The 23327-nt window shown below is 44.6% G+C and overlaps 1 protein-coding gene across 2 annotated transcripts in view; it reads right to left on the bottom strand.

Annotated features, from left to right (window-relative positions):
- LOC120936548 (glypican-5-like) overlaps positions 1-23327 on the bottom strand; it is a 349040-nt gene that overhangs the window by 68217 nt on the left and 257496 nt on the right. For both annotated transcript variants that reach the window (XM_040348994.1, XM_040348995.1), the window contains one exon: positions 6719-6866. In XM_040348994.1, coding sequence (XP_040204928.1) covers positions 6719-6866 — 148 coding nt within the window. The remainder of the gene's footprint in view (positions 1-6718; positions 6867-23327) is intronic.

Below are 23327 nucleotides of genomic sequence, written 5' to 3' on the forward strand. Positions count from 1 at the left end.
ACCCTGGCCGTTGGTTGTCGGGGTATGCGGGCGGGAGGCTTATCGGAATCTGGGAGCCCCCTTTAATAAGGGGGCCCCCAGATACCGGCCCCCCACCCTAAGTGAATGAGTATGGGGTACATCGTACCCCTACCCATTCACCTGCAAGAAAAGTGGTAAAAACACAAATAAACCACACAGTGTATTAAAATATTTTATTTTTCTGCTCCGGAGGCCGCCCCCTGTCTTCTTTATTAGCTCTTTTACCAGGGGGGGCTTCTTCTTTGACGTCTTCGGGTGGGTGGGGGCCGCCGTCTGGTTCTCTTCCACCGCCGGGGGGGGTGGCTTTTAAAAAAGCCCCCACCCCCCCGGCGGGTTTCCTCCGGCGTCTTCGGCGGGGCTCTTCTTCTTCCGCTATCCCGACGGGTCTTCTCAACTCTCCGGGGTTCTCCTTCTGTCTTCGCCGCTCTCCGTTGTTGACTCGGCGCACCCCGGTTCTTCGTCTCGCTGTCCGGTGTCTTCTTCCGCGCTGTACGTCTTCTCCTTCCGTGCTGTGATGAGTTCTTCTTCCGTGCTGTGACGTCATGTTCTTCACTTCTCTCCTTCTCCCGATGTTGACACGCCGGTCCTCCTCGCTGAAATGACGGATGCGCGCCTTGCATTGGACCTATATAGGCCTCACAGTCCCATCATGCTCTGTACCTACCCATGTGATACCTACCACGTGGTACCGTCGCTCTCAGGGGGGGGGGGGGGGGGCGCTCGCTCGTCCCCACTCCCTTCCTGGCTGGCCGGGTAGCGTGCTTTGGATACGGGTCTGGTATGGATTGTAGGGGGACCCCCTACGCCGTTTTTTCCGGCGTAGGGGGGCTCTCCTTACAACCCATAACAGACCTAAGGGCCCGGTATGCTCCTGAGGGGGGACCCATGCCGGATTTTTATTTAAAATCCGGCGGGGACTTCCCCTTCAGGATTCATAACAAACGCCGCACACGTGTAGAATTGGCGGGAATCCAAGTCGGATCTCCCGTCGCTTCTATGACGGCTCTGTCTCCATCGCGGCAAGCCAGCTCGGCGCTGGCTCCCGCGATGGGGCTCGTAGGTGCTCAATCTCGCTGAGAAAGAGAGCGAGATTGACACAAAATCGGGTTCACCTACTGTATATGTGACAAGCTCGGCAAAAAGTGAGTTCCCCCCAAAGTTCATACCAGACCCTAATTTGTGCTTCTAGGTTGGCTGGCTATATGTTCAACCCCTTCCCAAACCATACCAGGCAATGTGCCCTCAACATGGTGGGATGGAATTGTGTCAGCAGGCACCAGGGCTTATCATGGATGTGTTGGGACGTATATTTATATTGCCGAGAACGTGACTGACAGTTGATTTACATGGCGGGACAATTTTTTAGGTTTTATTTTTTATCAAAGAGGAACTTCAGATAAGATTGATAATCTTCCACAGCTTTGTATGCTTACGGACATCCTGTTCTTTATTATCCACTTCTTAGTTTTCTAAATGGTTGATTAGAAAAAATGATCTAATAACGTCATTCATGATCTGTCCTCTTTGCATTTCACATGCTCTGGTTCAGTAGTCAGTCTCAGTTCTCCCAGCCAGCCAGCTCTGCTCTGCCCCATATAAAGGCATTCTCTTGAATGAGAAGATGATGTGCACGCACACCGGCCTCTCTGTGTTGACCAGTGCAGTGGGATTGTGGCCATGCGATGGGAGCGACGCTGGTTAAAAAAAAAGGTATGAAAATGGCAATTTTCAACTTTTGGGGCATACCAGAAAGCTTAAAGCGTTTGTTATGAACGTGCCTGCTGTACCATGTACTTGTATGAGAAAGTATCCTGTTCTCTCTGTATTGCTTCCTTTATGTGAAATCCCTGGTGTTCCTGTCAGGGCCTCTGCTTTCCTATTTGAAACCGACCACACTAAGCAGGAGAGCACACTGTGGTCAGTTCTCTAGCTATGCTGGGAACTCAGCTTGCTCTCCTCCAATGATCAAACTTGCACTGACAGGACACCACTGCACAGCAATTTACTGGGAAGCTCAGTGTGCTGCTGCTTCTCCCCCCCCCAGCTCTTATGCAGCTGAGAACAGAGGGAATGTGATCACTTATAAAAAAGGGGAAAAAGGTATTTATAATGTTTTTTTTTTATATCTATACAAAAATTGTTTGCCTTTCATTTCTATTTTAAACCGAATGGGTTGTTTACAAGCTGATGGTTTACAGTCACTTTAATGATTGTTTAGGGTAGCAGGATCCCGTTCAAAGCATTAAGGTTTTCCTTCCACTTTATTGGACTTGTCAAAAAGTGCCATTAAATGTATTCTCCCTGGAGAAGATGCGCTTAAGAGTAGATTTAATTGTTATACAGTATACAAATCTTTAAATGGTGACTCTAGCATTGGGGGGAAACTATTTAGCCCAAGGTCTCTAAAAAAGACACATGCATACAATGTAGATAGATAAGTGGTGGTTCAGTCTTAAACTGCATAAGGGGTTCTTTACTGTTCGAGTGGCGGAGATGTGGAATTCTCTTCCACAGTTGTTGGTGGCAGTGTAGATCAATTAAAAAAAATGTTTCTAACTGTTTCTTAGCGAATGCAATGTACAGGGTTATGGAAAATGGTAGGGACAAAAAAAAATACACACACACACTGAACTGGATTGACTGGTATTCGACCTTTCCAAATATGTACCTATGTATAGGTGATCTTATTTTGTAATAATCATGGGTACCATATACCGCACAGCAGATTGCTTTTTATTGGGGTGGGAAAGGCTCCTACATGTTTGAATGAGCCTTAAAGTACCACAAGAAAAAAAAATGTGCCCCCTGCAGATTAAGTCATAATGTACTAATTGCACTGCGTATTAGCACATTATCACAGACTTAACTGCATACAGAGCCCTCCAGTGCAGTGATGTCATGTATCTCCAGAGCTTCCATCTTCATCAAGTCTTCCTTACAGGTTCACTGCACTTTGAATGGCTGGGGCTGGCATGATGTCACTCCTGCACACGGGAGCCCCGGCCACGACACTGCACTCTGCATTGTATGGCAAACTGTATGCCCTGAATGCAGAGCATCACTGTGCATGCATGGGTGATGTCATTGGCTATTTCTGATGTGAATATCTCCTAAACGGCACATGTTTAGGAGATATTTATTGTACCTACAGGTAAGCCTGATTGTAAGGTTAAAAAAGTTTACTATCTATTTAAGTCATGTCATCTTGCCACTATTCATTTACAGTTTCACTACTTTTCTTCCTACAAACTATTTTGATTTAGTGTAACTGACACCATACATAGCAGCTTACCTGGTGGTTGTTATCTATTGGGAAAGTGTGAAAGCCAACAGCCAGCTTTACTACAGCAATTGAATTATTGATACCAACTGTCGGCAGTAGTCAGTGCAAAATGATGAACCAGAAATCAACCAACATTTTACATGTTATGTCAGAAATTAACTTAAAATTATACGCTCTCAATGTATACTGACAGATATAGTCACTGTGCACACCAGTATATAGTGAACACAGAGCTCTCTAATGCAATCAGATAAGAGAAGCCCGGAGTGAGACGCAGGCTAGGCGAGGACTGCAGGGCAGGAAGCTGGCAAGGATAGGGGTTAATTTTAGGGGAGGTTAGCAGGTCATGGTAAGGGGTGGTTTGTTGAGTCATTTCCTGGGGGAAGGGGGGGGCCAGGATCCGGTGGTCAGTGTCTGGCCATCAGATGAAGGAACAGTTCCCACCCTCCCTCCCTTTTTTAGATGTGCTATGTATATTGGGCGCTTTTGAGTTGGCGGTTGTGGATCTTCGGAGGCAGTACTAATTAATAACATTATGGCTTAAGTGGGGAACCATCACGGTATGGGATCCTCGTTAGATGCCGTTAACCAAGGTTTAACTGGCATTGGGAAATGGTTATCAGTGTTGGAAGGTAGTCCTCGAGTCGGCGTGCTGTGACCGTGGACCTTGTGTGGCCACGCTGATACGTAGATAAAGTTTGGTCAGTGCCTTCAATGATCCTCAACATTGGTTGTGACGTATCTGGGTTAATATTTGTTTGTAAATAATGTTATGGTTAAAATGTTTAATAAAATGTCCGGTGCGGCCAATTTAATCCAAAATGGGTGTCGTTGATTATTTAATAAGTATGAAGGGTTATAGTAGTGGTATTAAGCTGTTGGCATCTGCTTGCCAGTCTTTATTGAGCCTGAATGATTTGCCTCTATATCTCAGATCACTTTGTCAATTCAAATTTCACCACATACACGGCCTTCCAGATCAAACAGGATAATTCATTCTGTCAATACAGGATGAGCTGTGACTCAGAACTAGTTTTGACGCGCTTTGTGTTTTAAATTAAAGACATAAATGAGAAAATGTGAAAAGTCCTAACAAAGCCAACTTGTGGGCTGGAGAGCGTGACCTGACAGCCATGTCAAATAGATTGCGACTAATTCTTTATGAAGAAAGCAAGGGTCCTTGGCCAAAATAAGGGGCTCCATAGTTACATAAAAGAACAATGGCAAGGAAACAAGGGGGCCTTGTCTATGGATCATATAAATGAATGAACAAGAGCACAACTTGGGGCATACAAAGAAATCATTCACAAATCCCTCCCAGTGTACACATATCCTTCACTGTGTTTGTGGACTGGACGCCCAGGCTCAGCAAATCAGCCAGCTCGCTCCACACATTTTTCTCTTTATGGTCAAAGCCTTGGTGCAAATTCTGAGAGCATTAGAACTGCAGTCAATGATGTAAATCATTTCCATGAGCACTGAGGCAAAAAAATTAAGTGGAAGCCTGATTACAGATGGACCGGCTTCATTACATTGTACAGGGAATGCAGTGACCCACATTATCCAACAAGAAGTCTGTTTTCCGCAGCTTGGAGAGGGCAGATTCAGAAGTATGGTTGTTAACAATTAAGGCACACAACTGTCCTTTGAGGTTTTACATGTTAACACATTACAGGCTATAAGTGTCTGTTGCTTATAAAATATGCATACCTCCCAACATTTTGAGATGGGAATGAGGGACACCTACTATCAAACGTATGTAGGCATAGGACATATATTATGGAGAATTAACCCAAAAAAAGGTTAATTAAATCCACAATTGCTTTTTTTTTACCACTAATATTCCTTTATGTTGGCTTTTAAAATGTACAAATGCAACAATGTAGAAGTTGGATGAAAGGTTTAGCACTGGGAAACACTTTTTGAAAGATAAAACGTGCATTTTATATACAACTTATTGGATCAGACCAAAATGAGGGACACATGAGGAGGAAAGAGGGGCAGAGGGACATTTCTCCCAATCAGGGACAGTCCCTCCAAATCAGGGACAGTCCCTCCAAATCAGGGACAGTTGGGAGCTATGAATATGTATTCAATAAATTCTGGTTTCATTGGCTATCAAAATTCAAGTGTTTAAAGCTAATGCTGGTCATACATTGGTGAATTTGATGGAATCTAACAGATTCCTCCATCCATGCTATACAATGTGGTTGGATGAATCTGCAGTGCTGACTATTGTATTCTGACAGCTGGTGCTGGTGGCTTCTAATGGGGGGGTGTCTCATGCATAATGTAAGACATACATAATTCCAAGTAAGTAATGTGCTAAAATTGTAGGGATTTTTTAGGCCTCATGCACATTCAGCAGCGTCAGACTTTTTTTTCACAGCTTCAAAACGCCTCTCTCCATGTTATTCTATGCTTCCATCCTCACATAGGCTTTTAGGATATGTATGTGGCATAGGCGTTTTCAAACTGTAAAAAAAACTCAGGGCCAGGGTGTTCTGGAGCAGCGGAGTTAAGCTGTAAAAACACCTTTTATCACTGTACAGTGTTAAGCAGTGTCAAGTGTTTTTAAGGTTTAGTAATTAGATTTGGGAGTGGAAAAATAGAAGAGGGCAGAGAAATTCTGCTTAATGGTAATGCTGCTTAATGGTAATGCTGCTAAATGGTAACGCTGCTAAATGCGAATTAACAGCAATGCAAAACACTTCTAAAAGTGCAATTTTACAGCTGCGTTGGTACTTGCTTTGCAGCTAATTTTTTTAACACCCTGTGTGCATAATACCTTAAAGCTAAACTTCAGGTTTAGATTCCAATCTTTTTGTTACGTTTTTATGAATTTAACAAAATAGAGACCGTACAAGGGGCAAGGTTTGAATATTGGGATCAGTGGGAGAAATTGTGCCCCATCATTGGTGTTATTGGGAGGAATAGTGCCCCATCATTGGTATCAGTGAGAGGAATAGTGCCTCATCAATGGTTTCATTGGGAGGAATAGTGCTCTATCATTTGTGTAACTGGGAACTACCGTATTTTCCATTACTGTGGGGTCAGTGAGGGAATTATCATTTGTGTCAGTGGATGGAATAGTGCCCCAAGGGCCAGATAAGAGAAGGCAAAAGGGTGCATATGGCCCCTGGGCCACAGTTTGGAGACCAGTGTTCTACGGGACACACTGCTGCACCCAGCTATATACATCGTGCATGTGAGTCAGTAACCAAGCTGCTTCAATGAGAGCAGGTAACCAAACTGACCTTTAAAATATGGTACCTAATGAGTTTCTTTTTCTCTACATTAGGCTTTATAAATTTGGTAAATGAAAGCCCAAAATTCAGACCATCTACATACCCCTTTCCAGCTACAATGTATGCACATTTTTGGTAGGTCATTGTAAATCTCATGCACTCCTACCTGTTTCTATACTCTCACCAGATCCTTGACAACCATCTTCATCATCACAGTCACCACTTTGATCCTCCTCACCCTCTGACCCCCCTTCTCCTCCGCTACCCTCTGTGATCCGCCATCGTTCTGCCTTGATTCTTCTTTCACTGCCCATCTGAAAACATATAAGAAAAAGACATAATATAAATATGGCATCAACTGTACAGTGTTTCCAGAAGTGATACCCAATTTTAAAAACTCAACATCCAAACAAATAATGTAGTAGCAAGATAATGCTAAATTATATTACAAACAAACCATCAGCCATGAGCTTATACAAATGTTTTATTAATGGCCAATTCATGCTGTAGAAGTAATTCAGAAGCCTATACCTTACCCCATCACTACTACATATTAGTCACATAGTTGAATAAAGACAACAGTCCATCCATTTCAACCTATGTAGGTGAGTGTGTAGAAAAATCATTTCCCATATCCCCTTATATTGTTTTCGCTAAGATGCATGTCCAAGAGTTTTTAAAAACTATCCACTTCCAGCCAACACCACTGATTGTGGAAGAGAGTTACTCATTCTTACCGACCTACAAACCTAAAAAATAGGCCCCCCTTCTGCAGTGATGTATCCTCACTTGCACCTAACACGTTCCTCCTGCTGGAAGTGTGGCCCTTTTTTTCAGAATGTCAAGTGGGCAGACTGGTGCATTTCTTACATTTGCTGGTCCCTTCAAGCTTGGTCCTTGTCAGTGCCAAGCCAGCTATCTAATAGATAAACACTTGCACATGTACCATTATACGTACAATGTCATAATCTTAAAGTTTTATCATTCTGGCTCAGAAAATGTATGGTGTGAGGTTTTTACAGGTTTGGTATGTGCATATAAAAACTGAAAGATTTGGTCATCTTAGTTGCAAGTAGGGGGCTGCTTTGTGGGAGACAACATGTGCACCCGCAAACAAGAACATCTAAGCTAGTGCACAGGCATCAAAATGAATGTCATGGCACAATCTCAACATCTTAGTGCAGAAAGTAGATTTGACCATGATCGGTAACCCAAAGTGTCAGGTCACCTGCAGGGAGAAAAGTGACTAGGAGCGTGCCGCGGAGGTTGTGAACTCAATGGCTGACTGCTGAGGGTTAATGGTTCTGAGAAGTGCTACACAGGGTCGCAACCACTGTCCTGGGCAGGGAGCTAGAGCATAAGATTCTCCAGGACACGGAGTCTAAGAGCCAGCAGGTTTTCACCAGACCCCCTGATGGTGAGGATGGACTTGGCTGCAGCTGACTCCAGAGTCAGGGTTTAGGGGTGCACTATGCACAGTATGCAACTACAACTCCAACCCCTTTCCTCAAAGAGTTCTCGTATCCAGGGCGGGCGTTACCATGAGTCCCAGTGGATCCATTGGACCCAGGCAGCACTTTGAGATGGGCAACAAATTAAACCATGGCCGCCTCCCCTTCTCTTATATTTAGCCAGCATATTGACGACCAAGATTTGTTTCCAGCAGTTTTGTATGTCATGATGACAACTGCCCCCCGGGCCGCTCCGCTTGCTCCTATACTACCCTAGCCCACCTCTATATTGCCCTAGCCTGTCTATATACTACCCTAGCCTGTCTATATACTACCCCAGCTTGCCCCTATACTGCCCAACCTGCCCCAATACTGCCTTAGTATGTCCATATACTACCCTAGCCTGTCTATATACTACCCTAGCCTGCCCCTATACTATACTAGCCTGTCTATATACTGCCCCACCCTGCCCCTATACTGCCCTAGCCCGCCCCTTGAAATTGAACATAATGGTATGTCATATAATTTTGCATATAGACAAGGTGCTGTTGCATGTAAATCTAACTTCCTAATAAATTTAATTAAGTTTTAATTATCATGATATTAAATAATGGATGTGGGGAGTTTTTGGTGGGAGTGATTTTTTTGGGGGGGTGGCATTTCTCTCTCCTACCTGGATCGGCTCTAGTACCTCCCTGTGTAGGCAACTTTGCCATGCCTTGCTCTCTCTCTGAAAATCTGTCCCCAACGTGCCACACCGTGAGTGCGTGCAGAGACCTGCTTCCAGGAGCTGCTGAGAGCAAAGCTGTTCCTTGTAAACACAGAAGGCTTCCCTGTTTACAAGTGACAGCAGGGAGCAGGAGCAGAGAGCGAGAGGTGAAGGTGATGGAATAGAATTCTCCCATTTCTGCCTGCAAAACTGGGTGCGAGGGCCACATGACAAGGCCGGGCAGGCCGGATTCAGCCTGTGGGCCTTGTGTTTGACCTATGTGCTCTATATCTTGGCTATTTGCTGTCCTTATCCACCTTAAACTTTTCTTTGGATAGACATACAAAAGGTAAATACTCCTGTATTGTTGTCCATTGGCCTGCTAGCTTGACAGCCTATGGCAGTAGTAGAAAAAATAAGGATAGTGTCACTGGAAAAGAACGTCACATACAGTAAAACCTGACAGAGGTTCTAACTTTTCCCAGCTTCACTGAAAAAATTGTTTTATTGCCGTCTGTGTCCCCACTGTAAAGACTTCCCACCACTTCCTGTCCTGACAGGAAATACCAGAAAATCTTCCCAGTGGGAACACAGACTGCCCCAACATCTTCACAGGTGTATACCTTCCCATCTCCCTCCAAAGAATAAAATATAAGTAGAAGCATAATGAAAACAGAAATACATGTTTACTTTCAAATGAGAGCAGTTGTCAGGAATGCTAGCAGATCAGGACTGTGTGACTGCACAGAGGAAACCAACAAGGTGAGTAGTGAGGTAAAAGGTGTTTATTTACAAGTATGTGGGGACAACCAGTGCACAATAACAGCAAACAGTATATACAAACAAAGGGAGATACCGTATTCATAAACCAAGCCAGGCCGAGGTCATACACGTGGGATGTCAGCAGATGGGTAAGGATGGGGACGGAACAGAGCAGGGAATGGACGGATGGACGGGCTGCGAGGTAGGAATCCAGGGAAACAGGAATCAGGAAACAGGGTGGATAAGTCCAGGCAGGGATCAAGGATCAGGATCAGGGTCAGGGTCCAGAAATCAGGGTCCAGAAAACAGGGTCAGGATACAGGGTCAGGATCAAGGTAAATGGACTGATACCAGGGCGAGGACTGATTGCACACGCCGGGTATATATATATATATGCTTGCTAATTACGTTCAGGTTACACCTGAACGCAGGAAGGGCTGTATGCTCCACACTGCCAAGAATCCCCCGCTGGTGGATGCCAGTACTGCACGCCAAATACCAGGCAGTAACACCAGCGGGGGGAACCTTCCCTGACAGCAGTGCACATTATTGTCATTGTTTTTCATAAACGCCGGCCTTGCAATCACAAAAAAAAAAAAGTTTTAACCCAGAAAGGGCTGTGGTGTAAAATGAAGACATTTAAAGTATCTTTCTACACATTAGCTTCCTCACTGTTTCCTCATACACCTGTATTACAAACACTTGTACATGTCGTTAACAGGAATAAAAAGATAACAGGTTTACCTTGGAAAGTATTACAGTGTGAAAGAGATATATTACTAAACTCCAGCTTCTGCCTTTTTATTCTCAGTAAGTTCACAAAAACAAGACAGATTTCATAAGCCTAAAAGCGCTGGAGGACATGTGCTGAATGCTCACACATACTCCATAAGCTTTTCATCTGTTTTATACATTTTTAATGTTGGAAAACTGGTTGGAATAAAGAAAAAGATAAAATTGGCTCCTATATCACTGATCCCTTTTAGGTGTGGGAAGCAGGTGTATTGTAGACTGTTTCCAGGGGCTGTTCTCGGAGACCGGGCCTGCCCTAGGCATAAGGATTCATTCACACAAGACTCATTATAATGCACAGACAGGAAAAAATACATTTGGGGAATTTAATAAATCCCTAACCACACTTTTCTGGCACTATGGTCCTTTAAAGAGGTCTGTACCAAATCCCTGCTGTCCATTTCGGTAGCTTTATTAACACGAGCAGCAATTTCCAGTAGTTCTTAAAGCAGTACTAAAGTTCCAAGGTTACATGCTGTGAGAAGGCAGACTTTTTTTATTGCAGAATAGACTAATGTCCCTTCTACAATAAAATACGCTTACCTGCCTGCGCAAAGTGATTTCCGCAATGTAAACGGAGCTGAGCATGCTCAACTCAGCATACAGTGGCCAACCTGATCCCAGTGTGACAGAATGAGGAGGCTATTTCACATGGGCAGGAGTAATGTCATCCTGCACTGGTTAACCGATTGCCGACCAGCCGCCGTCATTATACTGTGGCAGATCGGCACGATCCCGCGAACCTTCGTAGTTGTATGTTGGGCCCTTCAAGCGGGATAGCAGGCGCACGCCTGCTGCGTGGTCGCAATGACCGCCGGCCTACGCGCTACCACGGGCACGAGACGCAGAACAGGGACGTGTGTGTGTGTGTGTAAACACACACATCCCAGTTCTGTGAAGAGAGAGAGATCGTGAGTTCTTAGAAGCTGGGAACCACAATCTCTCATCTCCTATAGTCATTCCCATCCCCCACAGTTAGAACACACACATAGGGAACACAGTTAACCCCTTGATTGCCCCCTAGAGTTAACCCCCTTCCCTGCCAGTGACATTTACACAGTAATCAGTGCATTTTTATAGCACTGATCGCTGTATAAATGCCAATGGTCCCAAAAATGTGTCAAAAGTGTCCGATATGTCTGCCATAATGTCGCAGTCTCGATAAAATTTGCAGATGGCTGTAAAAAAAATTATAATAAAAATGCCATAAATCTATTCCCTATTTTATAGACGCTATAACTTTTGCGCAAACCAATCAATATACGCTTTTTGTAATTTGTATTACCAAAAATATGTAGAAGAATACATATCGGACTAAACTGAGGAAAAAATGTGCTTTTTAAAAACAAAATTGGGGATATTTATTACAGTAAAAAGTACAAACTATTGTGTTGTTTTTTTTCAAAATTGTCGCAAATAAAAACCGCAGAGATGATCAAATACCACCAAAAGAAAGCTCTATTTGTTGGAAAAAAAGGACGTAAATGTTGTTTATGTACAGCGTCGCACCACCACGCAATTTGCAGTTAAAGCAACGCAGTGCCGTATCGCAAAAAATGGCCCGGTCATTGAGCAGCCAATTCTTCTGGGTGGTTAATAAATTGGGAAAAAAACAGAAGAAGCCAGCGCTGGGGGGAGGGGGGGGGGGGAATTGGAAAGGTAAGTATTGATATCTTTAGTTCCGCTTTAATAGCACTACTTTTACGAATGGTGCTATGAATGTACTAAATTCAAAGATAATTACCTTCAGTTTATAGATAATGAAACTGGAGGTAATGAAGACCAAAGTATAAGTTGAGTGCCTGTGTAGTAGAGCGGCATAAATGCTGCTATTACATGCCCCCCTCCACCTGTCATTGGTTGTTAAGGAGGCTGTCAGCTTAACAGTCAACAGCATCCTAACAATCAGTGAAAATAGTCCCCATCAGGTTCCCTCTCTCCCTGTAACTGATAGAATTTAGTGGTGGGCAGTGTAAGAACTACTATCTCTGAATACCCATCAGGCTGCACCCATCCAGTCTTAAGACTCCTTGCTCCTGTCTGTGCTGTCTGTGTGATAGCTGCAGTGGCAAGAGTAAGCACAGTTTCACTGAAGCCAGAGAGTCCATCTACAAAAGGGCCATGAATCTGTTAACCCTTACCAACTTGTGTCTTAGACACTCTTAATGAATTCCCGAGGATGCTATAAAACAAAAGTCTTGCATGCATTTGTAGCACCCTCCTAATATACAGCAGATAGGTACATTTTGTCTTGTTTTCCTGTAATCAGTGGAGCGCAAGTTGATTATTTAGGGCTGCTCTGTGTTTTATAGGCTGCTGTTCTGTTACTTCCACTTGACTTTTAGAGCAGTGGTCTCCAAACTGTGGCAGAAAATTCCTTACGGGCCAGTGGGATTTGTCCGGATGCATTCCCCTACATACCATATGATCATGATTTGATAATAAAGTATCCACTCTTATGTATAATTGAGACCCATGGTCCCGATGAAGCAGAGGATCCCACAAAATGCATTGACCTTTAGCTGGTGATCTCATTGGACCCTCATATACCTATTTCTTTGCCAATATTGATTTGAGGATATGTATTGTTATTGGCTATGGATTTTATATTATATTACTATGAAATCATTGAGATTACAATAAAGCTGTATCATTTTTAGTTATTTGGTGTTTCTATGTCCTATCTTAGGAGGTATATTTTAAGTCCCAGTGTATTTTTCCTGTGTTTAGTTACTATGGGGATGATACCTTCCAAAGTTGTAATATCTTTATAAAGGCCCCTCCCCTCTATTCAATACAATGTAGTAGTTGCAAGGGAACAGGGTCCAAAGGGCAGTCCTCTGTCCGTCAGCATTTCCTGGAGGTCACTCTCATAGGACGTACTGCTGATACAGTATTTCTGTCCTCCATTTTTTGCACTTTGGGTATCATGCATCCCTAGATATTCACAGGAGATGTAGAACCCCCTAGTGGAGGTTGGGCTACCTGTTTCTCCTTTACAGCTGGGGAACTCATCGCCATCTTGAGACCACAGGGCCTACCAGGTTGTATACAGCCATATGTTCCACAGTGGGTACAACATCACAGTTCTTATGCGGTCCCTCAATTGGCACTGCAGCAGAATTCTCACATGTTAGGTATTACACTTATCCCAGCTTGCCCATTAACGCAATATCCAGTCAAGGAATTTGCTTTTGGTAATGTTGTTCTTAATGCAACTGATATTACAAGGTCCAAATAATGGCATAATTGTCATCTCCATAAGAACATATTGGCCCGGATTCTCAGTGGAAATACGACGGCGCATCTCCAGATACGCCGTCGTATCTCTGCATTGCTCCGTCGTATCTATGCGCCTGATTCTTAGAATCAGTTACGCATAGATATCTGTTAGATCCGACAGGCGTAAGTCTCTCACGCCGTCGGATCGTAACTGCATTTTTACGCTGGCCGCTAGGTGGCGCTTCCGTCGAATTCCGCGCTGAGTATGCAAATTAGCTAGATACGCGAATTCCCGAATGTACGCCCGGCCGACGCAGTAAAGTTACGCCGTTTACGTTAGGCTTTTCCCGGCGTATAGTTGCCCCTGCTATATGGTGGCATAAGTGCGGCGTAACAATGTTAAGTATGGCCGTCGTTCCCGTGTCGAAATTTGAAAAAGTTACGTTGTTTGCGTAAGTCGTCCGTGAATGGGGCTGGACGTCATTTACATTCACGTCGAAACCAATGACGTCCTTGCGCCGTACTTTGGAGCAATGCACACTGGGAAATTCCACGGATGGCGTATGCGCCGTTCAGGAAAAACGTCAATCACGTCGGGTCACAGTGCATTTACATAAAACACGCGCCCCTGATCCAAATTTGAATTAGGCGGGCTTACGCCGGACGATTTACGCTACGTCGTCGCAACTTACGGAGCAAGTGCTTTGAGAATACAGCACTTGCCCGTCTAAGTTGCGGCGGCGTAACGTAAATCGGATACGTTACGCCGCCGCAGAGATACGCCGCTGGGTGTGAATCTGGGCCATTGTGTTCACCGAGGTATGTGGTTGCCAGTTTTCTGAGTCTTTGCCAGAAGCTATTCTCACAGTCCTTCCCTCCAGCATGACTGAACCTGGCCCAAACTGTGGCACACTGAAGGGAAGCACATGGCTATCTTACCACCATCTGATAGAGCCATGGTCCTGCTCTTCCCGTGCACCACCACCTCTACCCCCACTTTATATACCCTCAAGGGAACAGTAATTCTAGTCCAGACTGACTGGTAACATGGCAGAGACCACCCTAAAAGGCACACTTATGGTGGCCTTAGATGGATCGAAATTTGGCTGGCTGAGTAGGGACCGGCCAAATTTCAATCCATCTATGGCTGCACCCACTTGAAAGAAGTTGATTTAGAAGAAGTGGCTCCCTAGAGAGTCATTATCACATTAATAAAGCTCAAGTCTGATTGGCTGCTTGAGGCAACATTAAAGCAGAACTAAAGGGAGTGTGCTCATGTACCCAACTCTCTATTTCTGGCGCCAGCCTTTTGACCTGTTTCCTGGGTTTTGACCATCTTCATTGGCCGGTGCGAGACGTCAGACCTGCGCATGAGTGGGAGCTTGTCTTTCTGGTACACAGGATCTGCCTGGCTGCTGTAAGCTCAGCTGCGCATGCTCAGCTCAGTTTACAATCCAGGGATTGCTGTGGGCAGGTAGGTATGTTTTATTACAGAGGGGACATTGCATGTCTCTTCTGCAATAAGTGTATCTCAAAGTGTATCATAGCAGACCTTTGGTTCCACTTTAAGGACTTAGTACAAGGCTTCTAAATAAATCAACTGACTTAGATTGTTTTACAAACTTTGTATGCTATACAATACTTGACTTTCCATGGTTAGCTGATTGAAAAGCACAGTTAAATGTGTGTTTTGTTTAGACTGAGTTTAGATATCTTAAATTGAGATAAGTGACATTTTAAAACATTTTATAGATGTCATTTGAATTGGACTGTGACCAAAACATAACAGTTCTCTTGTGGTGGTTTGGGATTTGGCAATATTAATGCTTAGTCTGCGATCTGTATTTTTGTTGATGGGAGAAGAGACGTTTCCTGAATTTTGCCTATAGCAGGAGTACCCATGGGATTATTTTCACGATAGCTTTGTAATGAATATTTAAGAAATGTCACTTATGCCACTGACCTCCATTTTATTGCTGTGCTTATTGTCAGGAAACTGTAATGTGATGTATGCCTGATGCTGAGATATGTCAATGTTCTCTATATGCACTATAGTTAGGAAATCATTTTGATTAAAAAGATTAAGATAAACATACGGTGTGTGTGTTGTTGTCCTATGTAGAAGCATGGGCTTCAGAGATGCCAGCCTTGGGGTATGATTAACATGCAATTAAATGTTCATTATATGCCTATCACATAGCTGTGTGAAATAGATTTCCCATCGTATAACCAGTGATGTGGACAAGGCCATTGCTGATAGAGATTTGTCAGAGGTTAGATCACACAGCACAAGGGAGAGAGCTGTGTAGGAAAGTAACAGTGCATTATTATGTTCAGACAATACCCAATAGAGCATTTGGTTCCCATTTGAACACAGCCCACGCCAGGGAAGTTAAAAGGGATCACAAACAACACCCATTACAACAATTATCCTACATATAAATGCAAAATATCCCATGTCATACAACACAGTTGCCTACAAATAGAATAGTGAAGAAACACACATTGTTACTCATCCACCCATACTGTATAATTCTGAACAATTCATGCCACTGCTGAGTCCCATGAATCCTTATTTTACTTCTAGTATTTCCCATCCAGTGGTGTCCGGATTTAGCTTTCTCCCTTCTATAAGCTCACAATTGCCTTTTCAACTTTTATGCACTTTCACTTTAAGTCTGATTTTAAATCACTATAAACACATATGCCAGGTAATTTATCCAAGCTGAACTAAACAATTATTGCATACCTTTTGGAGGAATACAGATATATGGTAAATTTTCTGTTTCTTTCAGCCCATCTCATTGTAATGCCCTGCTCCTCATGACCAGGCGCTATGTTTAAATTTAGTGGGTGTCTGAGCTGGTAGTTAGCTCAGACTCTTATGATTAAGGCTAAATCAGCCTCTGTTCCGGCTATGGCTGTGCTTGGAGGGTTTTCCCATTGTTTGCCTGTAGGTGGCATTAACACCACAGGCCAATGTTGGAACACAGGCAAGCCAGAGTGTATTGGGTATCTTTCCCCGGGAACAGCCCAGTGGGAGTGGTCTCCCCGCTTGGCATGCTGGGGAGGGATACTTAAGGGGCTCGAGGTATGTGATGGTCCATTTTCAGCCCCAGGACCACGTTGGCCCGAGGCTACAATTCCGCCAGGTAGGCCCAGTTGTCTTGACTGGGGCCTGAACTTTGAAGGTGATACTGTGCTGTCTGTCCTGCGGGAGGAAACCACTCAATGGAGCAAACCAGGGGAGGACCTGTCCTGGAGAGGACCAAGCAAAAAGGCTGGTATCTCGGGAGAGGCCTGGTAACTTTATTGGAGTATGCACCGTAATCTATGATGTACAATGTTGCCAGGTCGGCTTAAAGGCTCTAAACTGTATGGCTGGAGATCCGGGTACTAAATCCTGTGGCAGAGGATTCTGGAACACTTTGGCCCAGATTCTCAAAGGACTTATGACGGCGTAGCGCCATGTACGCCATCGTAAGTCCGAATGAGAACCGTCGTATCTATGCGGCTGATTCTTAGAATCAGTTACGTATAAATTCTTAGTTGCATATTTACGCTGGCCGCTAGGTGGCGCTTCCGTAGATTTCCACGTTGAATATGCTAATGAGCTAGATATACTGATTCACGAACGTACGTGCGCCCGGCGTAGCAAGATACGTTGTTTACGTAAGACATACGCCGGCGTAAAGTTACCCCTCATAAAGCAGGGGTAAGTCATGTTAGGTATGGACGTCGGAAACATACGAACAGCGCCGTGTTTTACGTCGTTTGCGTAAGTCGTCCGTGAATGGGGCTGGACGTAATTTACGTTCACGTCGAAAGCATTGACTATTTGCAGCGTAATTTTGAGCATGCGCACTGGGATACGTTCACGGACGGCGCATGCGCCGTTCGTTAAAAACGTCAATCACGTGGGGTCACGATACATTACCATAAAACACACCCACACTAGCCTACTTTGAATTACGCGGGCTTACGCCGGCACAGTTACACTACGCCACCGTAACTTTGGCCGCAAGTTCTTTGAGAATACGGGACCTGCCTCACTAAGTTACGGCAGCGTAGTGTATCTGAGATACGCTACGCCCGCCTATAGATAGGCGCTTTGAGAATCTGGCCCAGAATTTCTACTGAAAGAAAGGTCTGTGGCAGAGACTGTATTCTTTTTGTCCGTGCATCATCCCGGCTGCTAGACCAGTGAGAGAGGCCTATCCGTATGAGCAATACCTACTCTGAGGAAAGTGGTGAGATGACTTTTGAAACCCTGGAAGTTCCCCAGTGATCTGCATCGTGTGCCTGAACCTTCCCCTAACCCTCCGTCCCTCTACCTATAAAAGTTTGTGTAAAAATAAAAACCTGACAGAAAAGGGATTTACAACTTGTGTGGAGATTGAAGTTTCTTAGACTCTCATCTCATCCCCTAGACAACGAAGAGCGAGGTAACGTGCAAGACCCAAAACTAAACCAGCAGCTCCTACGAGGGTAGTGCTACATCATTATGACCTGTCTGTTTGTATTGTCTTAGTGATCTCATGTCCTACTATGTAGAAACCATAGCTGCACTGATGGTGGCCAATAAACCTGTAACAGCTATTAAGGTGATTTGTGTATCGCTACCCTCGAAGGAGAAACTTGGTAATTTGGGTTCTCTTTTCTGCACCTCGACTACAACAACAACCTCAGCCCCTCTGACAGACCTGGTTAAATGAAAGTAAATGCAAGCACTTTTAAAACATGTGCATAGATACCGTTAACTTGGTTCTGAGCTGGTACCAGGAAATAGACCCAGGGCCGTTTGATGGTAAATGAGCTTCATGTATTGGTACAGTTTAGGGTAAATAATGGTATGAGCATTAATTAGCACATAGGGGATGGATTTAGATACAGTCTGATAAGAAATGTAATTTCTAGGCCAAAGTAACTTGGATTTGAGTTTTGTACCACTATACTGGAAACAACTTATATATCAACAAAGTCAGCAATAAGCAGTGCATACAAGCAACAACTGTAATGTGAAATATTACAATATAACTAGTCTAGAGTGCACTAGACTATAGCACAGGTTAACTGCAGAGCAATTCCTACAGGAAATATCAGGAGTCCTTGTAGGGCAGCTTACCCGAATAGACAGTCCTATATTCTACGTTCAGCTGGCTAATGTTGAGGCCCATCTTGCTGTTGATGTGTACATATAAGTGTAGTCCCCATTGGAATTCGCGTGCAGTATTAAAAGCTATTGGGTGAGTGCCTAATCCTTTTAAGTTTATTTTCTGATAGCACTAGCAGAAGGTTGTGACCACATGGCCCTCTCATCAATCCAGCAATACAGCCACAGAAGTCCCACCATGTGGGTGTCTAATGTTTTGATTCTGGTCCTCAGTTCACTCAGTTGTAGTGATTTAGCATCAGTGTAGTGGTAGTCTTCCCAAAGTAGTGACTAACTCCCAGACTCCGTGCTCTCCGATATTCACTCTCTCTCGTCTCCTTGCTGTGTGAAACTGGGGTCTCCACTCCAACTACTGGCAGGTTCAAACAGGGGATGTGCTCACTCCGAACTCCCACAGCAAAAGACTTTGCTATTCAGACTGCAGCCAAGGAAGATACTGCTCCTTTCTGTTCCCCTATCGCTGCCTCACCTGGGAACTTTAGTTCATTGGTTAATAGAAGTCCACAATAGCTCTCTCTTCCTGGAATTTAACTCCCACATTCCATTGCAACCGGCCTCAAAGTCTATGGCCGCGTACAGACGAGCATACATGTACGATAAAACCGGTCTGCCCGGGGATTTCTGTATGGTGGCTGTACTCACCATCATACAGAAATCCGCGCGTAAACAATACGCGGGGCGTGTCCACGCCGTCGCCGCGACGATGACGCGGCGACGTGGGCGGCCCTGCCAGTTCAATGCTTCCACGCATGCGTCAAAGTCATTCGACGCATGCGAGGGATGGCGGGCGCTCGGACATGTACGGTAGGTCTGTACAGACGACCGAACATGTCCGAGCGGGCAGGATTTCAGCGGGCTGTTTTAAAACAAGTCCAGAAATATTTGCCCGCTGGAAAAAGGCCCGGCGTGCAAATGTTTGCTGGAATCCTGCCCGCTCGGGCCTACACACGACCGAACATGTCTGCTGAAACTGGTCCGCGGACCAGTTTCAGCAGACATGTTCGGTCCTGTGTACGGCCCATTAGGGGTGCCTTTTGATTCGCTGATGGATAGCGGCTGGGTGCTTAAAGAGGAACTGCAGTTTGTTCACACATGTTTTAATAAGCTTCCCTCCAACCACTTTGCATATTATTTTATATATACTGTGATTCTGCACTTGTCAAATATGCTGCACAAATCTCCCTCCACTAAGTCTGGCTGCAATGATTTTAAAGCGGGGGTTCACCTGAAATTTTTTTTTTTAAAGGCCACCAGCTACAAATACAGCAGCTGCTGACTTTTAAAAAATTAACACTTACCTGTCCAAGTTGCCAGCGACGTTGGCTTCCCCCGCCACCATCCTCGGTAAGGGAATCGGGAAGTGAAGCGCTGCGGCTTCACTGCCCGGTTCCCTACTGCATATGCGCGAGTCGCGCTGTGCAGTTCCCACTGGTCCCCGTTGTGTTCTGGGAGCCGAGTGTTTCCCAGAACACACAAATGTGACACCGGAGGGGGGGAGGGTTCCGAAAAGCGGAGGTTCACTTTTGGGTGAACCTCCGCTTTAACTGTGGGCAGCTGAAGCTTCTGCCTCTTCACTTCCTGGATTTACACAGACACACACCTCCAGCTCTGTAGCGCTCATTGGCCCTCTTATGACTCATCCCCCTCCCTTCCTGGCAAACTCTTGCGAGAGAGAGAAAGAGAGAGAGGGAGAGCTGTGCATGATGTTATACGCCTAGGCTAATGACCAGACAAGTCAGAGGAAGTGGGCTGTATAAGGTATTTACTGGCAGAAAAAAAATTACTATCCAAAATTAAAACAACAAGGGCAGAAGATTTAATAGATGGAAAGATGAAAAAATTACTGAAGGTCTGCTTTAAAGTCAGCTTGTCTGTTTAGTCACAGTTCAAATGAAGCTGTAGGCAGTGTTATGACCAGTTCTGGGACAGGGTCATCTAGAGCACAGGGATGAACCTACAAAACTGCACCCCCCAAGATGTATACGCATTATTAGGTAGATTCACACACATCTGCCTAACTTTAGGGCGGCCTAGCCTAGCCTTTTTAGGCTACACCGCCGTAAATTAGTTAGGCTAGTAGTGATTCACAATCTACTTACCTGCTAATCTACGGCGGTGTAGCCTAAAACGAGCGGGCGTAAGGGCGCCTAATTCAAATGACTTGGAGGGGGGCGTGTTGTATGGAAATGAGGCTTGACCTCACGTTTTTTGACGTTTTTGGACACTGCACATGCGGCGGGCGACTACATTTACCAGTGCGCATTGCGGCTAAGTAGGCCGTACGGGCCTATTGATTTCGACGCGGACGTAAACGACGCAACTCCCGACTCGCGGACGACTTAAGCAAACGACATAAAAAATTCGAACCTCGCGGCGGGAACGGCGGCCATACTTTAACATTGTTATTCCACCTCATAGGTGGAATAACTTTAGGCCGCCTAAGGCCCTACGGAAACGACGTTAATCAACGGCGTAGGCCTGGCGTACGTTCGTGAATCGGCGTATTCCCTCATTTACATAATCTACGCCGGCTGCAATGGAAGCGCCATCTAGCGGCCAACAGAAACATTGCAAGCTAAGATAGAACGGCACAAGCCGGCCTATCTTAGCTTTGTTTAAGTGTATCTCTGTTAGAGAATACACTGAAACAAACGCCGGCGTAGATTCAGAGTTAGGTCGGCTTATCTACTGATAAGCCGGCCTAACTCTTTGTGAATCTACCTATATGTGTCTGCAAAAATCCCCCCACAAAAACACCCAGCACTAATCTGCATGTTTACCCCCTAAGCATAAATTATAAATTCTGCCTCCTCCCGGTACAAATCCACCTCCCTACTGAAATACCTCTTCTCAGGAGAAATCGTTGCCACCCCCATACCCCAATTTTCCCAGCTCAAATACCCCATCCAGCCATCTGCTATCTGGTGTTCTTCTTTCCAGCGTCACGACCTAGGGTCACCATGCAGCTAGGCCCCAACCCTCATGAGAACATCCCAGGTGAAAACCAGCTGGCACTTAGACTCTGTGCCTTAGGGGATCCCATGTGCTTGCTCCCCGTGGGACCTCCTTCTAGCACCTTGGCAAGACTGTGATCCAGCATGGGTCATGTTCCAGAAAACTGCTACTATTCTCTTTTAGGGTGATATGCTCTTCCAAGTACCCGCTGGTACATTTACCACACACTGAGTAGTAGAGCTGTCCACACTGGTGAAGGCACCACCCTGACAGTAATGACATCATCATGCTGCTCCCTTAAAGGGTGTCTAAATAAGGCTTAGTTGAGGACTGTGGGAGTGTTGTCTGATGTGAAATAAGAATATTAGCAACCATTTGGTCTTTCATTGCTTGTACACTTCTTCCAAGAGAGCAGCACTATGTGTGAGTACGATGGTGTTTGGTAAGTTACATCAACGACTGTTTCCTGATGCTAAAGAAAAGACTGCAAAGAATCCCTATTGTACAGGGAACAAATATATAGGCTCTCAGATTCTATCTGTAACCCCCAGGCCTTGTCTCCACAAAGAAAACTGCTAAACATGCTAATCCTTCAAGATACAAAGATGTTTAATGTCCTTGAATAGAGTGTACAATTTCAAGAGCAAAGTAGGCTGGGCAGGAAACAGCCAGTGTTCTCAGTGTATGAGAACCATGCATGAGTTCCCCGCCATGCCGGAGTGTCTCACAGCACCGCTGATTAATGAAACCGTTAGCGCTAAGCTCCTGATTTATCTTGTACGTGAGTAGGAGAGGTGGAAACTTAGCCCTTTCTTGCAAGGCTGCTGTGGCATTTTACAAATCCCCCACCACGTCTGAATCACAGTTGCCTTTTTCTCTCTCGTTTTTTTGCCTGGAGTAAAAGGCCTATAAATATATATTAATCCAAAAGGTCAGTTGTCTACTAATCTGCTTGCTTAAGACTCATGATTACTGTTGCTAAAAGGCTGTTCTCTGTTAAAAGTGAGTTTTAAAACTGTCTCAGTCCAGCAGTTCCTGAAGGGCACCATTCTGACACTCTACGATCTTCCTCATGTTCTATAACCTGTAACCTTTCCCTAAATTGTCAGTGAACACAAGGCCAAGCCAATCGTTCGGCACCAGTTCAACAATTACCTTTTCATCTACGGGAGGAAGTGCAGTTTTCTCGCTTCAGTGAATGTTAATTCTCTAGCATGCTCTTGGAATAATTATTTGTGTCTCAATACTCCGTTTCCAAGGATCATTTCACTTCAGGATCAACCAACTCAAATTTAACAAAGTGACAGCTCTACTCCAACACCACACACGAACAAAAAGGAACAGCCATTATTAGATGACATTATCGAGGGAGAAGATGCATTGAAAACCAAAGCCCCGTTGTCACTGGCATCCATTCTTTCTTTCCATAGAATATATACGGCAGGACAAGACTGTCAAATATTGCTTGCAGTTTGGATCTGTCTGGCTGCTTCTGGCCTGCGAAACTGCTGAGTATGAATTGCAAATGGGTGTTCCTGATATATTGCTTCTGCAGTACAATTTGTTAATTTAATTACTCAATTGCTATGCAGTTTGAATTTAGGTAACCAATCCATATAAACTCAACTCTAATCGTATTTTTTAGTCTTATCTTATAATGAATATGAACATTGATTGTGTTTGGTTATTGGACTACTTAAATTATAAATTA

The sequence above is a fragment of the Rana temporaria genome, chromosome 4, assembly GCF_905171775.1.
Source record: "Rana temporaria chromosome 4, aRanTem1.1, whole genome shotgun sequence".
Taxonomy (NCBI): Eukaryota; Metazoa; Chordata; class Amphibia; order Anura; family Ranidae; genus Rana; species Rana temporaria.